General features: G+C 48.6%; 1 protein-coding gene across 1 annotated transcript in view; it reads right to left on the bottom strand.

The window, feature by feature from the left end:
- The window catches only part of DOT1L (DOT1 like histone lysine methyltransferase), an 86,440-nt gene that overhangs the window by 1,011 nt on the left and 68,554 nt on the right, over positions 1 to 16,875 (bottom strand). Inside the window, exons 20-28 of the mRNA XM_066566093.1 lie at positions 16,321 to 16,802; positions 14,894 to 15,017; positions 13,346 to 13,492; positions 12,003 to 12,129; positions 10,097 to 10,686; positions 6,864 to 7,069; positions 5,559 to 5,623; positions 3,682 to 4,635; positions 1,926 to 2,541 (exon numbers count right to left, since the gene is read on the bottom strand). Coding sequence (XP_066422190.1) covers positions 1,961 to 2,541; positions 3,682 to 4,635; positions 5,559 to 5,623; positions 6,864 to 7,069; positions 10,097 to 10,686; positions 12,003 to 12,129; positions 13,346 to 13,492; positions 14,894 to 15,017; positions 16,321 to 16,802 — 3,276 coding nt within the window. The 3' untranslated portion in view covers positions 1,926 to 1,960. The remainder of the gene's footprint in view (positions 1 to 1,925; positions 2,542 to 3,681; positions 4,636 to 5,558; positions 5,624 to 6,863; positions 7,070 to 10,096; positions 10,687 to 12,002; positions 12,130 to 13,345; positions 13,493 to 14,893; positions 15,018 to 16,320; positions 16,803 to 16,875) is intronic.

Raw genomic sequence — 16,875 nt, 5'->3', positions numbered from 1 at the left:
CTCCAATCCCTTGGCTTTGAGTCACAGGGCTTGGGATCAGAACCACCTCTGGCACCATCAGTTCTGCTCCTGTTCTCCACAGCCCAGCTTTGACACCCAGTGTTTTTCTACCAGTCCCTTTTGTGCTTTGCCTCTTATTTTCAGTATTTTTCAGTGACAGGGACTGTCACAGCTGATGGATCCTAGTCTAGCATGGTCTCAGTTCCAGGTAATTCCAACATGTCCTCACACACAGACCCTCCTCATCATCCCCATCTTCCATCATCCCCATCCTCTCTCTGTTTGGGGTTTTCCATGCCCCCCTCTCTGCTGGCACACAAAGCCCTTCCTCAGCCTCCCGTTCCTGCAGGGAAGGACCTGGCAATACTTACGTGCCTCCCAAAAGCCTAACCAGGGGTTTGTGGTGTCTGAGGAGGAATTTGATGAGGAAAACACTACACACAATGCACAGAGGCTCTCTCAGGTGTGTTGTAATCGAGTTTTATAAGCAGCAAAGTGTGTTCAGCCACGTTTGTAGCTTTGGTACCAGTGGACAGCAACAACATCACAGACCTACAAGGAAAGCAGGGAGCCAGCTCTGGGGCTGGACACACTGGATGCACTTGGCAAGCACGAGTTGGTACAGCAGGATTGCCACAGAGTGTTTGCATGAACCACAGGACCCAGCTCTGTGGTGGTACAGTTTATTCTAGACAGTTCAATAAATACCTGCTGCAGGAGAAATGCACACAGCCTTAGAACCCTCCTCTCCTCCAGCCTTTGTGGAGAGTGGAGCCCACTTCCCCCTGCACATTCCCTGTGCTCCCAGGGCTTGTGAGCAAAAATAAAACATCTGCTGGGGCTGTTGCTGCTGGCCCTGGCAGCAAGTCCAGCACAGGGAAGTGACAGGGGAGTCACAGCCCTTCTCTGCTACCTGTGGTTGTGTTTCCAGTGATGCAGGGGACACTGACTGCACTGCAGGCCCAGGGAATTTGCTCTCCAAGCAAAGCTGAAGGTTATAACCTAGAGATTGTTAACTTCATGATCATTTAGAGCAGCTGTTGTTGACTGGCAGTTTTTACTGACCACCACATTGTCACACAGAATCACAAAGAGGCACCTTTGGGCACCTCAATGCTACGGACAAGGACTGGTTTGGGATAAACAGGCTGTGCAAGAGGGGAGAGGGATCAGATGGTCAACACCCACTTCCAAAAACTGTATAAAACCACATGAAAAATAGACATTTCCTCCTGTTACTACCTCCAGAAAGAACATTTTCTCTACCTATGAAGAGACATCAGCCTGAACATAACCCTGAGCCAGAGCAGTTCCCCCTGTGAGCACTCCTTGTCGAGAAATCCTGACTCCCAGAACAGAGAGCACCAACACTTCCCATCCTCTGCCACCAGCTGAATTGCTCCCCACATTTTAGAGATTTTCAATCCCCACATTTTAGAGATTTCAATCCCCACATTATTTTAGAGATTTTCAATCCCCACATTTTAGAGATTTTCAATCCCCACATTATTTTAGAGATTTCAATCCCCACATTTTAGAGATTTCAATCCCCACATTTTAGAGATTTTCAATCCCCACATTTTAGAGATTTTCAATCCCCACATTTTAGAGATTTTCAATCCCCACATTATTTTAGAGATTTCAATCCCCACATTTTAGAGATTTCAATCCCCACATTATTTTAGAGATTTCAATCCCCACATTTTAGAGATTTTCAATCCCCACATTTTAGAGATTCCTCTCCTCATTTCAGAGGTTTCTCTCCCCCATTTCAGAGGTTTCTCTCCCCCATTTTAGGGCACGTTTTCCCCGTTTCAGAGGTTCCTGTTTCACGGAGCCCGGCCCCGACCTCTCTCTCTGCAAAGGAAGAAGCGTCAAGTGAGCATCTCGCACGCAAACTCCTCTGGTTTGGAGTCTGGCCTTACCTTACAAAACAAGAACTGTTAGCTAAGCAAGCTCTTTATCGTGGCTTAACCCCCGAAAGGTGCGAAGCATAAGGAGGCTGCATGCCAAGGGTCACCCACATAGCGGCCGTGCCAGCGGCGTTGGGCTGCGGGAGCACGCGGGGCAGGGGCGGGTGGTGCACGGTAAAGGAGGGGCGGGAGGGTTTGTGCTGGAGAGAAGCCAGTTTGAGAGACAAAGAAGAGTTAGACTGGACAGGAGCACAGGAGGAGGAGGAGGAGGAGGAGGAGGAAGGCAGGAACGTCTCGCCAGGAGGGATGGAGGGCAGGTTCTGCAGGAGAGCAGGCTCGGAGTTAGAAGCGAGTAAAGGAGGAGGGGGAGGCAAGGACACGTTAGGAGGGGGTGGAGGGGGGTGGAAGACAGATTGCACTGGAGCTCTGTTGAGGTGCTGAGCAGGTCTAGTCTCACTAGATGTTACTAAATTAGAGGAAGAGGGTGGGAAGGATGAGGATGAGGTGCTGGCAACAGCCTGCAGAGGGTTTAAGCTTAGCACGGTGCTGCTAGAGACAGCACTGCTGCTGAAACTGGCTCCAAACTGATGAGGAGAGGAGGCAGAAGGCACCGCATGGTTAAAAATACCTGCAAACAGGAGAGAAAAACTCAGCTTCAACAGATGGCCTTTGTACAGTCTCAAGTGACAAGAGAAACAAAACAAAAAAAGGAAAAAAAAAGAAAATAAACAAACAAACAAAAGCAAAATTATAATAAGTTACAGCCCCATACAAAAATGTGCAGCGTGAGAAGGCAGCAAGCAATGAGGAGATAATGGTGCAGGCCAGGAGGTACAAAAGGTTCCACTTACCTTTCCTACTGCCAACCTCTAAAGGCCACGAGGAAAAATGGTCAGACCCAAGAACTGTCACTTCTATACCACACAGGCAGAGTTTTGATGAGATTAGAAGTGATCTTTAGAGTTGCTTATCTGAAGACTCAAAGTGCTGCTCTTCCCTCCCCACCCTCCTGCTCCCCCACTTACAGGGCAGCAGAGGGGAGGTGTAATTCCAGCAAATCTACGTGCTGAGAGATGTGAGAGTTAGGATTTCCCGACATGGTGCCTGAATGATTATGGACAGGTCAGAAAAACTGCCCTAGACACTTAGAGATGGCAGGTTCAGCCTATCTTCTGGTCCTGCCAGCTTGTCCCCGGTGTGGGCCACAGAAGCCAAGCCTGTGCAGAATCCCAGAAGTGCAAGGTGCATATGGCATTGCCCTTCCTGGCCAAGAAATGCTCTTCATGTCCATTCAAGGGCCAGAATGCTACAGAACTCCCAACACCAGCTCCTCTGATGTTCTGCTCCTCCTGGATCACGCTAAATCCATTCAAGGCCTAAACTCAACCTTTACTCAAGTTGACAAGTTAGAGATCCTTAACATGGTACCAGGACAAGTCAAATCTGTTACCTGCAGGCAGACCTAAGTTGGTTCCAACACAGCAACATCTGAACAAGCAAACATTATCAATCACAAAGTCTGGGTGTATTGTTTCATTAAGGTGGTACAACAAGCTCATCTAGCAGACAAAGCTCATGAGATTTCACTGTAGGGAACTGAAATCATCCTAGCAATTCCAAGAGAGAGAGAGAAAGAGAGAGAGGAGACTGGTTATGTGAGACAGATCTGCTTGGCATCCTGTAGAAATGAAAGGGTTTCACCCCTGGAGAGGCAGTGTCAGACTTTCCTTTAGGCCCTGTCTTATACCAGAGAAAGAGTTCTGCCTACCTCCAACTGTTCCACCTGTAACCCCAGGAGAGAAGTTCCCCATAGTGTGAGAATTAGTCAGTCTGGTTGCAGCTGATGACACGTGGACCAGACTGGCAGCAGCTGGCATTGAATTAAATAAGGACTGCAATACTGAGGAATTTGTCACCGAGTTGAGGTTTGCTTGCAAGGCCATGGGGCCGAGGGGGAACTGTGATCCAGTGGTCAGAGTGTTGAGGAAGGGATGGTGCGTCGGGACAGACGGCGCTGGGTTCCCTGCTGAGGAAACAGCAGTAGAAAGGCTTTTACCATTCAGAAGGCCACCAGACGAAACAGCAGCAGAAATGAAAAGGTTGTGGCCGTTTTTAAACTCCACGTCTCGGTCCCTTCCCTTGCCGACCTTCCCGTTGTGCTGCACTGAGTTTTTCTCCACAGCCCCCCCTGCTCGGGCGCTCAGCTCGCCCAGCTCCTTGCCCTTCACCCCCGGCCGGCTCAGCTCTTCTCCCTTGGTGCCCAGAGCTTCCAGCTGCCTCTTGTTCAGGAACAGGTTGGTGTCTGACACCCCCAGGTCCTTGCCTCGCTGCGAGGGGAAGCCCAGGGAGCAGTTGGAGCCATCCCCAGCTTTGTGAGGGAGAGCAGCGCCGTCCATGAAGCCGTGCAGGCCCAGCTCGGAGGACAGGCCCCCGTTGTAGCTGAAGCCATTGGGGGGGTTTGTGCCAGGGCTCAGCCCGTCCGAGGGCACTGCCAGGCTCTTCCTGGGGTGTCCTGGCACCTTGGTGTCCATGGGCAGCCCGTCCTCGGAGGGAGGCCTGAAGGCAAACAGGGAGTTCTGGCTCAGAGCTGACACGGCCTGCAAGGGGCTGTCGGTGGTTTTGGTCAGGTTGATGTCAGATATCGGTGAAAAAGTCGATTTCCATTTGCTGCTGTTCATGTTCTCGTTGCTTTGTGCTTGTTTCCTCCCCGATATGCTGCCACCTGATTGGGGGGGAAGATTTAGAAATGTCAATCGACAGCATTCACTCAATCTGCCCCTTGAGAACGGGGTTTTATAGAATCACAGAGTCCTTTAAGACCATCAAGTCCAACCATCAACCAGCACCACCACCATGCTTATCACTAAACCATGTCCTCAGGTGCCCCATCCATTGGTTTTTTGAACACTTCCAGGGATGGGAACCCCACCACTGCCCTGGGCAGCCCCTTCCAATGTCTGACCGTGCTTTTAGTGGAGGTCAGGCATTGAAATTAGAAATAACATAAGATATAAATAAATAACATATAATAATAAAAAATTCTCACAATATCCAATCTAAACCTCCCCTGGCACAGCTTGAGACCATTTTTCCCTGTCCTGTCCCTTGTTTCCTGGGAGCAGAGCCTCATTCCTCCTGGCTGTCCCCTCCTTCCAGGGAGTTGTAGAGCGTGAGGATACCCTGAGCTTCCTTTTCTCCAGGCTGAGCTCCCCCAGCTGCTCCTGGTGATTCAGACCCTCCTCTTGGCAGCACCCACATTTTTTATCCTTCAAAACCCACCTTTTATCAGTCTGTAATTTCATTTCTGAACCAAAGGCAGAAATATTTGTGAAGTCACTTGAAAGTCCTTAAAATTCAGTTTAACACTGTAGAAAAGTCTGAGAACACTGATCTGTTTTTTCCCCCTATATTTGTACTACAGATCCCTCCTCAAACCCTGAGTCAGTGAAAAAACTGGTCAGATCTTTGCTGACCTGTGACTACAGAAAGGAGTGACCCAAAATCTGGAATTAGCAGCCACCTGGCTTAATGATGATTAAGAATGACACTTGGTCCAGCAGCAGAAAGAAACATCCCATGGACTGTCAGCTTCACCCATCCCAGGCCCAGCCATTGCCACAAACAATTCCCATTCCTCACACGTACCATTTTCAACAGTCTTCTGTGGAGATTTGCTTTCCAATGATATTGTTGCAATTTTCCTCTCAATTCTAGTGGGAAAATAGAAAGGTTATTGCACCTATAGCACAAACCTTCTGCTGCACATTTCCCCTCACAATTTATACTCCTCATGATCAGGTCTTATCAGATGAGAGTATAAAAAAACAACTCAGTCCCACAGTTTTGTGTCACTAAAGGAATTTATAAGCATCCAAAACCCCACCACAAGCTTTAGGCAGGAGCTATTACAGAATTACTGCTCTTTGACAGGATTAGTGCACGTTCAGAGAACTTTGCTGTTTTCTTTCAAAACAAGAAGCAGAACCACATTACTATAGAGGTTATTTTTCTCAGAACCATAGGATGGTTTGGCTTGGGAGGGACTTTAAAGCTCATCCAGTGAGCATGGCAGGGACACCTCCCACTGTCCCAGGCTGCTCCAAGCCCTGTCCAGCCTGGCCTTGGGCACTGCCAGGGATCCAGGGGCAGCCCCAGCTGCTCTGGGCACCCTGTGCCAGGGCCCTCCTGGGTTCTGCCATCCCTGGGCTGTGCCCTCTCCTGATTCCTGCTGGATTGAGGGGAGGAGAGAGGAAAACCAGGCTGGTTTGGGGGCTGCCAGCAGCACCTTCCTGGATTGGCAGAGCAAACAGAAACCCCACAGCTGCCAGGATGGGAAAATGAGCTGGGCAATGCTGGCCCCACTGGTCAAGGGGAATAAATCCCAGAATATCCTGAGCTGGATCCCACAGAGATCATCAATGCAGCCCCATCCCTGCACAGCCACCCCAACATCCCCACCCTGAGCAGCCCTGGGAGCTCCTGGAGCTGTGGCAGCCTTGGCACCATTCCCTGGGGAGCCTGGGCAGTGCCCAGCAGCCTCGGGGGGCAGAACCTTGCCCTGAGCTCCATGCCAAGGCCTGGCCCAGCTCCAGCCCTTGCTGGGCTCCTGTCCCTGTCCCAGAGCAGAGCTCAGCCCCTGCCCCTGTGCCTGCCCTGGGCAGGAGCTGCAGCCCCCAGGAGCCTCCCCTCAGTCTCCCCCATTTCTCAGTCATTTCTCCAAGGCCAGACCCTGCCAGCTTTGCAAACACAGCAGCAGCAACAGCAGCTTCCCACATTCTACTGCCTGAATACCTTCCCTGTTCACAGCTTCAGCCACATCAGAGGTTTGGGATAATGGGATGGGCCTTCAAGCAAGGAGAACAAAGAGGCTTTAAACACACCCCTCCTGCTGAGAGCAGTGTTATCAGCCCTGAAAGAAACCCTGTCCTGAAACTGTGCCTGTGCATTCACCTGCTGCTATTGTGCTCATCCTCAGAGCCCTGCTCGTCATCCGATGTCAGGGGGGAGTAATGGACACCGTTGCTCTGAACAAGGGGCTTCTCTTTTTTCAGCACTGGGGGCTGGTCATTGTCCTGGTAAGGAACAGGAGAGTTCTTCAGGGAGTTTTCAGGAGAGGAAATGGCTGTTATTTCTAAGGGCTGGTTAATGTTATTGACCTGGGTGAAAAGGAAAGAAAGCAGTTACACATGAGAGTATGCTTGGAAAGGCATCTTATAAAGATTTGAATGCAGGTTTAACTTGCTCTGGGACATCCAACAGCTGCTGGTTTAGCACTGCTGCTGCTGTCTTCCACCTCCTGCATTAGAACCTGGGGTGAGAGCTTAAATAAACTTGGAAAAATAGCTAATTTTCATTCTTTGATTTCATGTTTGACATCAGAAATGACGACCTGGAATAAACCTTTTCTTCTCAAACTACACTGCAGGATCACATGCACACAACTCTCTAGCTGGCTTCATTAGCAAGAATGCCATATGCTTCTGGCACTCCTCTGCTGTTTAGTCAATCTTAGCTTAAACTATTTTCAAAATATTGAATCTACAGCCTCAAAACTCAACTTCACTGCAGAAACAAGCTCTTTGTCATGAGGGAAGAGATTATTTTTATTTTTTAATGCTCTGACAGCAAAGAGCTCTTTGAAGACATTCTGCTTATACACAAACTGTTCACCAACTTAGTGAAAATGAGAGGCAGGAATTGCTGCAAAGAGCCTTCATGGCAATTCCAGCTCCAGCCTGGAGCTTATCCCTTGTGGAATCCTCTGATTCTTTCCCCCTCAGGGAAATCCCCAGAGCCTTGCCTTGCAGAGATTTACCATAGTCTTACCATACTCTTCCCATAGAGTTTAACCCCCTGGGTGAACAGAAAACACTTCAGCATGGAGTCTTGCCCAACACTGATCCATCCCAGCTCCTTCCTCCATATGTCCCAACTTCCCCTGGTTTCTCCTTTCCCTGTTTCTCCTTGGTTGTGGTACCCCTGCTGGCCATCCCCATCTTCCCTGAAAGCCAAAGCCTTTGCCCTGCCCTTTGTGCCACCCCTGTGCCCTCTCCTACTCAACCTTGTGTACAGAACATGGTTTGTCTTTTGTCTCTGGTTCCCCTTCAGTGTGCTGAAATAAACCTTGCTGGAACTGACCATATGTTATAGATACATATTATAATATTGGCTTTTCATTAATATTAAAATGAATTTTATATGTGTGATGCTAAAGTAAAATGAATTTTATATGTGTGATGTTATCTTTGTTATAAAGATATTGTTTTTATTTCTGTTATTAATTAAGCTTAGACATAATAGTGGAATAGCTGATGTAAGTGTGCTGGTGTGAAAATGCCTGCTTGGATGGGACAACATCCAATGAACACAGGGTAAGGACACCTGTACAGATCTGCCAACCATCAGCATCTGCTGTCTGAACAAAGTGTGGACCAAGGCCCAAAAACTGGACGTGGTAAAGAAAAGGAACCAAAACCACAGCTAAGAAACATGCATGCTCTAAAAAGGCAGACCCAAGAAGGGACCACATAAAATCGTTCCTGGAATATGTAGACTAGTTTATGGATATTCATAAGGGTCTATGAATATGCAACAGGCTGATGTAAGGAAAAAGGTATTTAAGGGGGATCCCCCAATATCCCTGTAATAACCTTTGCTCCATGGGCCTTGTCTCCCATTGTCCTTGATTAAACTTCTGAAATTTTCACAGGAGAGTGAAGGTGTTTTTCACAGGCTGAAAACCCTTCCTTTATTAAACTTCTGAAACTTCCACAGGAGAGTGAAGGTGTTTTTCACACCACACAAAAGGCCCTTCTGCCTCTCTTTGCTGAGCTTGCCATGCTGAGTGTGGTGTGTGTGGACTTGCCTGCCTTGCCTGAATGCTCACCCAATCAGCTTTGCCACAGGAGATGCTCACTGGGGAGCTATAGGAAAGTGCCCCCTGTTGACAGAGTGACCAAACTCCCCTTAAAAAGGAAATAAGCCCAGAAGTTTCTCTCCTCTATTAGGTGAAAAGACACCTCATAGGACCTGGGGGACTTCACCTCAAACTTAAGGATAGCCAATTGCACAGGAGCCAAAAAGTCCTGCTTGGGCAATTTAGAAAAAGAGGAGAAGAAAGAAACCAATGGCTTTTGTGAGGTGTTTTACCAAAGGCAAAGGGCCTCTGGCACCTGGCTCGGTTCTTCTCTGTAAAGAGTTTTGTTATTTTGCCTTTTATTCAAATCTTTTTGTTTCCAACACTACCACAGAAGCCATCCTACTGATTTTATGCCTTCTAAAGTAGCTGAGCTATCTTGGGTGTGAAATAGATCTCCAAGGGCTGATGAGACTCGAGGAGACCCCTATTTCAGGGAACAGGGAACAGCAACCACCCTCTAAACCAACACTTTTTGTTTCCAACACTACCACAGAAGCCATTCTCCTGATTTTATACCTTCTAAGGTAGCTGAGCTATTTTTCAGGGATATCCCATATTTCAAGGAACAGGTAACAGCCACCACCCTCTAAATACTTGTTGTTTCCAACACTACCACGAATCCTGCTGATTTTATGCCTTCTAAGGTAGCTGAGCTATCTTGGGTTTGAAATAGATCTCCAAGAGCTGATGAGACTCGAGGAGACCCACATTTCAGGGAACAGGGAACAGCAACCACCCTCTAAACCAACACTTTTTGTTTCCAACACTACCACAAATCCTGTTGATTTTATGCCTTCTAAGGTAGCTGAGCTATCTTGGGTGTGATATAGATCTGCAAGAGCTTATGAGACCTGGCTTGAGGACACCCCTATTTCAGGGGATATCCAATATTTCAGAGAACAGGTAAGACCCACCACCCTCTAAACACTTTTTGTTTCCAACACTGCCACAGAAGCCATCCTGCTGATTTTATGCCTTCTAAGGCAGCTGAGCTATCTTGGGTGTGAAATAAATCTCCAAGAGCTGATGAGACCTGGCTCAAGGAGACCCCTATTTCAAGGAACAGGCAACACCCACCACCCTCTAAACCCACACTTTTTGTTTCCAACACTACCACAGAAGCCATTCTGTTGATTTTATACCTTCTAAGGTAGCTGAGCTATTTTTCAGGGATATCCCACATTTCAAGGAACAGGTTACAGCCACCACCCAGGCTGCACTCCTCACTCCCAGAGCTCTCCCAAAGCCCAGCTGGTGGCCTTACCATGGAGTTGATGTTGAGGGGTGACCCCGAGGGCTGTGTGAAGAGCCCGGCCAGCGAGGGCAGGGCTTTGCGTTTCGGGGAGACGGCGCCGTTGCCGCTGGCACTGCCCGGGTTCGATCTCTTCCGCCGGCCCCGCTTCTTCCCGTCCTGCCCGTGGGCCTGGCAGCTGCCGGCCACGGGGCTGTGCTTGCTGCAAGGGGATTGTTTTACATGTCCTGTATTAGGAGAGATTGTAAAGATGATTCTCCTCTTGGCCTCGTTCTCGGGATCTGAAAAGGCTGCATCACACTGCGGGTCCCCCTTTGTTGCTTCGGCAAAGATCTTCTGAGCCTCTGCACTCTGCAGTCCCCCTGCCAGGCTCTGGGCCGGGCCACCTAAGCGGGGGCTCGAGTGCTGCTGAGCAGGGGAGTTCTGCCCAGAGTTCCTCATCATTAGCAAAGGATGTTGTGGAGTGGAACTCCGAGACCCTACAGAGTTAAAGAGACTCCCAGAGTCGTCCAGAGCTGCCTGATCAACACTATGGTTAAGATGGGCTGGGCTGTTTGTAAGATTTCCATTGACTGCCACGGAGCCAGAAGAGTAAGAAAAACCTGTTGAGAGGGAAAGTATAGATCATTGCTGGGGCTGAGCAAGAGAGGTCACTGAGAACAGGGCTGGGAGGGCCAGGAGGGATTCCAGCTCTGCCTGGATGACAGCCAGTGGCCCTGGATTACATGGAAAACACAGGGCTGCTTTTCCACGTGGCTCTCTGGGTGCTGAGGTGCCAGCTGGGGGTTAGGGACTTCCACTGCTCTCTTGCCAGTTCAGGAAAATTCACCTGGTATATGGAGGCACCCACAGAACACGTGCTCCTCCCAGTTTTACATGGAATTCAAGTTTAAGCTTTGTTTGAACTATTACCCCTCTTTAAATCAGGGCTCCTCTACTCTCAACTCCTTCCTTTCATCAAGGAGATGGATGGCCAGACTCAGTCCTTCCCTTCCCCAAAAAGAGAAGGACTTTGCCATCCACACAGCCCAATCTCCTCCAAATTCAGCAAAAGGCTGGCACTTAGGGAGTGACAGGGGACCTTCAAAGACATAGTGGCAGAAAAATTCCACAAGGGAGGAATCTTGGGAAGGGAATTCAGTGTTTGTCAGGGGTATCAGAAATGGGTTTAGGGCTCTAGGATGGCCTGGGCTCTCTAAATGAAAAGGGCAGAAGGGAACAACATGGTAATGGTTTACAACAAGTTTTTTTTAAATACTTCATTTGCTTTATAGATAAATGCAGCCAAGCCCTTTGCAAAACAGATACTGAAACAACCCAAGCCCCTCGGGGTGGTAACCACTGAGAACAAAAGCACTCTTTGGTGAGGGATCAGCTGTAGAACCTACTTTTCCTGGCCCATAACATTCCCAGGGTAGCTAAAGACCATGATTTCCACAGATGAGTGAGTCAGAAGCAATGTCTGCACCTAAAGGGATCCCCATCCTCTCCCAGTTGAGTTTTTCCCACCCAGGTTGTTGTGCCTTTAGAGCTGCTCACGAGGCACCTCCATAACCTGCCCCAAAAAATTCATTCTGCTATTTAAAGACCCTGTAAAATAAAACTTTTAGAGCTGGATCACCAGCTCAGGACACAGCTGCAGACACTCTGCAGGTTTGCCACACTATAAATCAGTGGGAATCTCTGGATCCCCACAGAACTCACAGAAGCAATTGTTTATTTACAAGTAAAGGCACATCAATCCAACCCTTTATGTTAGATGCACATCACAGCATCCTCCATGAGTTCTGCTCCCACCCACAGTTATCCAGCACTCCAGGGCCTGCAGCACCTGGCAAGAAGTGCTTGGAAAACTCAGCTGGGTGCATTTGGGTGCTGCCCCAAGACAGGAGCAGCTGAGCACAGGTGAGGCTGTTACCTGAGGTAGCCAAAGCCAGAGGCTTGTTTCCAGCAGCATTGCTTATGCCATTATGAGAACTAGCACCAATCTGCTTTTCAAGTGTTGATGAGTCTCTGCTCTGGTGAACTGGGCTGGGTGTGCTTCTCTGGGGAGAGAAAAAGGCATTTCAGGAAACAGCATCAGAAATCTCCAGCTTCAACCAAACTCACATGCATTAGTACATCTGTACATCTGCCTGGGAAGTGACTCTGCTTCCTGTATGCCCCAGATTCAGCTTGTTTTGAGAAAAACATGGATCAGCACGTTATGGCCCCAAATTAGTGATTAATTATGCTGCAGTGGTATCTCACACACAGCAGGCACCATGCAGACAGGGAGGCTCCTCATCCCAGGATATTCAGACTCAGGACAGCTCTGCCAGGAGCAGGAATGGCTCAACCCACTGCTGCAGCAGGGAGGAGACTGATGGTTGTATCCTGTCCCCAGCCTGTGCTCACAAAACTCCCAAAACAACACCAAAGGGAACATGAAGTGCATCAGGCCATGTTCTCTGGGATATTCTCTGTCAAAAGGCAGCCTGAACAAACAGGGAGGTGCCACCCAGGGCTGGCACTGCCCTAAGGACACCCAGAGCTGAGCAGACTCTGGTTCTGCTAAAGCCAGAAGTCTTCAGCTGGAAAAATGCAATGGCTTCAATTCTGTGAACCAGCTCTGGCATTCCCAAAATGGGAGTGAAAGACAAGCCATGGATGGATTCTAACTCAGAGCTCTCAGCAAAAGCAGCAAATGCTTCTCAGCTCTCTGCTGCAGCACTTCTGTGACAAAGGGTGTGAGAAACTGGACCAGGCCTTTTTGAACTGCTCCTCCTCTCAGAGAGGCAGGGACTTGTCACATCTCAAAAAGAAATGGCCCCAGCTTTCTGCTACAGAGCAGCCACTCCCATGGGAGGTATCCCAGCCCCAAGGGGCTGCTCAAGCTCACCCTGCACACAGCAGCTTTGAGGTGACTGAGACAGAAGAATTCTCCCCCAGAAAGTTCCTGCAGAAAGCAGGGCTAAGAACAAATTGACACATGCATTTCTCTTCTTCCACTTCCACAAACCCTCAGGCTTTTCACCCAGACACACATTCCAGACTAGGCTCCCCTGAGGCATTCACTTTACTCTCCTTCCTGGCTGAACCTCCCTCCACCACCCCACAGAGAAAGGACAGGAAAAATCTACAGCATCCAAGAGGATCATCCCCCAACAGCCACCCCTGAGGAGCAGCCCATGGAGGATCCTGGGGCACAGCACCCCATTCCTGCCCCCTGGGATTTTAATTTGATTTAGGGATGGAAAGTGTTGACAATCCCTTACTCACCACCTTCTCAACACGGCTAGGTAGGACTACGCTGGCCAGAGGGATACTAACAGGGAGTTTATTGGGCTGCACTGTGCTCAGAGGAATACTGATAGGGAGGCTGGTGATAGTTTCTCCATTACTCACAGAGCTTCTCTCTCTCAAAACCTGGAAAATCAAAAGAGAAAGCAAAGTTCTTACACAGGATATTGAAAAGGTTTGTAAGGTAATGATAATCTGCTTGTTTCTATGTGTGTGTCATTCCCCCATCCCTTTTTTTTTTTTAAAGAATTTTTTAAGGGATGACTACACCAGACAGGGAGCAGCTTGGGGCTCCTGGGACAGCAACATCCACAGCACAGCAATTTACCCATTTGAATGGGTAAATTAAGGCCACTGCTGGCCCCCAGCACCAGGAAAAGGAAGCCTTAGGCAAGCTCATTTCCCTGTGTTTGGGTTAGAGCTCTGTGAAAAGCACTCAGATGTCAGATTTTGTATCTTGAGGCCCTCTGGAGCAGCCAGATGCATTTCCATGGCAACCTGCTACTGCAGGGCACCTGCTGCTCTGTGAGCCCCAATATGCTCCATGGCTGCACCAATTACATGAACCATCTTTTTTACTCTTTATTTTTATAACTATGAAAGAGCCTCCTTGCCCAGTTCAAGCAGACATGTGCCAGATCAAACAGTGTTCCCACTGCATTACTGGAGCTCAGAAAGAAGCACATTTTTCTCTGCCTCTGACCAGCTCAGATTTATTGCATCACACCCACTGTATTTTGTATTATTTCCCATTCCAAGCTGGCCACAGAAAGCAGCATTCCTGCATTTTCCAGCCTGGCCATTCCTGCATTCCTGCATTTCCCAGGCCATTCCTGCATTTTCCAGCCTGGCCAACCCTGCATTTCCCAGGCCACTCCTGCATTATCCAGGCCATTCCTGCATTTTCCAGCCTGCCCATTCCTGCATTTCCCAGGCCATTCCTGCATTTCCCAGGCCACTCCTGCATTTTCCAGCCTGCCCATTCCTGCATTTCCCAGGCCATTCCTGCATTTTCCAGCCTGCCCATTCCTGCATTTCCCAGGCCATTCCTGCATTTTCCAGCCTGGCCATTCCTGCATTTCCCAGGCCATTCCTGCATTTTCCAGCCTGGCCAACCCTGCATTATCCAGGCCATTCCTGCATTTTCCAGCCTGGCCATTCCTGCATTTCCCAGGCCATTCCTGCATTTCCCAGGCCATTCCTGCATTTCCCAGCCTGCCCATTCCTGCATTATCCAGGCCATTCCTGCATTTTCCAGCCTGCTCATTCCTGCATTATCCAGGCCATTCCTGCATTTTCCAGCCTGCCCATTCCTGCATTTCCCAGGCCATTCCTGCATTTTCCAGCCTGCTCATTCCTGCATTATCCAGGCCATTCCTGCATTTTCCAGCCTGCCCATTCCTGCATTTCCCAGGCCATTCCTGCATTTTCCAGCCTGGCCATTCCTGCATTTCCCAGGCCATTCCTGTGTTTTCCAGCTGCCCTTTGCTGCCCCAGGATCAGCCCAGACAGCAGCAGATCCTTTACCTTCTCTCCTGCACTGGGTAAGGCCGCGGGGGAGGAGGGCCGAGTTTCCTGAGGACTCAGCTTTATGCCATTTGCAATTCCAGGGCTTGGATATGTAAGGCCATTCTCTTTGACATGCTCAGCTCTGGAAGAGAGATGTACAATTGTCAGGATGCAAAAGCCAGTGGCAAGGAATTCCTGTACCACACTCAATTCCTGTCCCACCTTATTTACCCCATTAGCTCTCACTGCTTGTTTTCATGAAACAAAACTTTTTAAAACAGATAAATCTCCAGTTTGAAAAATATTTTTTCCCAACCTAAATTACCAGTGCTACTAACACTACCTGTTGCAGTAAGGTAGAAAAATTATAAAGAAAGGTCTGCTCTCCTGGAATCAGTGGCAAAGCTAGCACTTTGCAAGTTCCCATGTGAAAGCAATCCTGGTGTGAGCATTTTGTTAACATAACAATCTATTCCTGGGTGACAAACTTTTAGATAGAAAAATGAAAACTATCTCTCACAAACAACTTTCCCTGCGTGTACACACCAGGGTTTGAGTGACCAATACAGGATAACAACTTGTTACTAACTAATAATAATTGGCAAGAAAACTACTAACCCAACTGGAGTCACATGAGGCCTGTATAAAACTGTATAAAAATGAATTATGTGAATAAATAAGTGTAAGAGCCTAAATGAGAGATGTGGGACTCCAGGCAGCTCTCTAAAATGCAGTTTATTCCATCCAAGATGTTTCAGCAGTCCAGGGTGGTGGGTGACAGAGCTGTGCCCACAGCTGTGAGCTCCAGCTGCAGACAGGCCTGGAGACCCTTTGGTTTTGGTTACATTGCATTAGAGACTTTTCTTTTGGTTACAATGCATTCTAGACTTTTCTTTGCTGAGCATCTTAATACAGTAGAACCAATCTATACCTTAACTATTATCTGTAGCCTATCATAACTACTATAATTACCATATTCTTGTTACTGTTCTCCAATCAATAAAAGTCAGTACATTACAGTTTAAGCCAGAAGTTGTTACTCAGTTTTCTTGCAGTGGAAGATTCTGAGACCTTTTTTCTACTTGCAGCTTTGCTGACTTGTTTGCCTGTGCTCTCTTCCTGCTTGGTAAAAGCATCTTCTTGTTTCAGGTGGGTTTATCCTTTGCTCTAAGCCATAAATACCCCTTCTAACTAACACACCCTTGGCCTTCTTGGTTATCCAGTAAGACTGGCTCAGCAATTCTTTTCTTCTCTATCAAAACTCGCTTTTGTTTCTATTCCTTCACTGGACTCTCCATTCAAAAATCTTTCTGCTAAACATCTGTGAGACTTTCTTGTCAAACTTTCATCCTTCCCAACAAATAAGAGGCTTTTTCCACCATGAAGAAAATGGAATCCATGTGATTTATTCTGCTATCTACCCTCCCTCCCCACCTCTCTCTCACCTCTGGATCTCACTAGCTGTGGCTTTTCCATTGACTCCATGGTCCTGATTCAAGTGTCGGCGCAGGGCGATTTTAGCAGGGGAGAACCTGGTGTAATCAGGGAGGGCCAGGCTGGTCACCTTGTCTGCCTTCTGCCTGCTGCTGTGGTTGGGGGTGCAGGGCACAATGTCTTGGTCCAGGTGGGAGTTGGGGTACTGGGGGGTGTTCTGCTTGGACGAGGGCCGGCTGAAGGCGTGCTGCAGCTCGTAGGGGGTGGCGTGGCCATTCATGGACAGCTCGGGGCTCATGCCATTGATGTGGGGCATGGGGAACTTGGAGCACTCCAGTTCCAGCTGGAACCTGCCCTGCTCAGCCTCGGGGTCACGGCTCAGGTGGCTTTTGCTGTGCAGCTGCACTGGCAGGGGCTCCTCTGAGGGTGTGTAGGACTTGAGCTGCAGCAGCTCCTGCTGCCGCTGACTCTTCTCGAGTTCCACGATGCTGATCTTTAAATGAAGAGGAAAACAAAAATTAAAGACTACACTTAATAATTCTATTATTAAGTGTATAAATTCTATT

The sequence above is a fragment of the Molothrus aeneus genome, chromosome 27 (assembly GCF_037042795.1).
Source record: "Molothrus aeneus isolate 106 chromosome 27, BPBGC_Maene_1.0, whole genome shotgun sequence".
Classification (NCBI taxonomy): domain Eukaryota; kingdom Metazoa; phylum Chordata; class Aves; order Passeriformes; family Icteridae; genus Molothrus; species Molothrus aeneus.
Note: the sequence above shows the minus strand (reverse complement) of the source record. Positions and strands in the feature narration are given on the sequence as shown.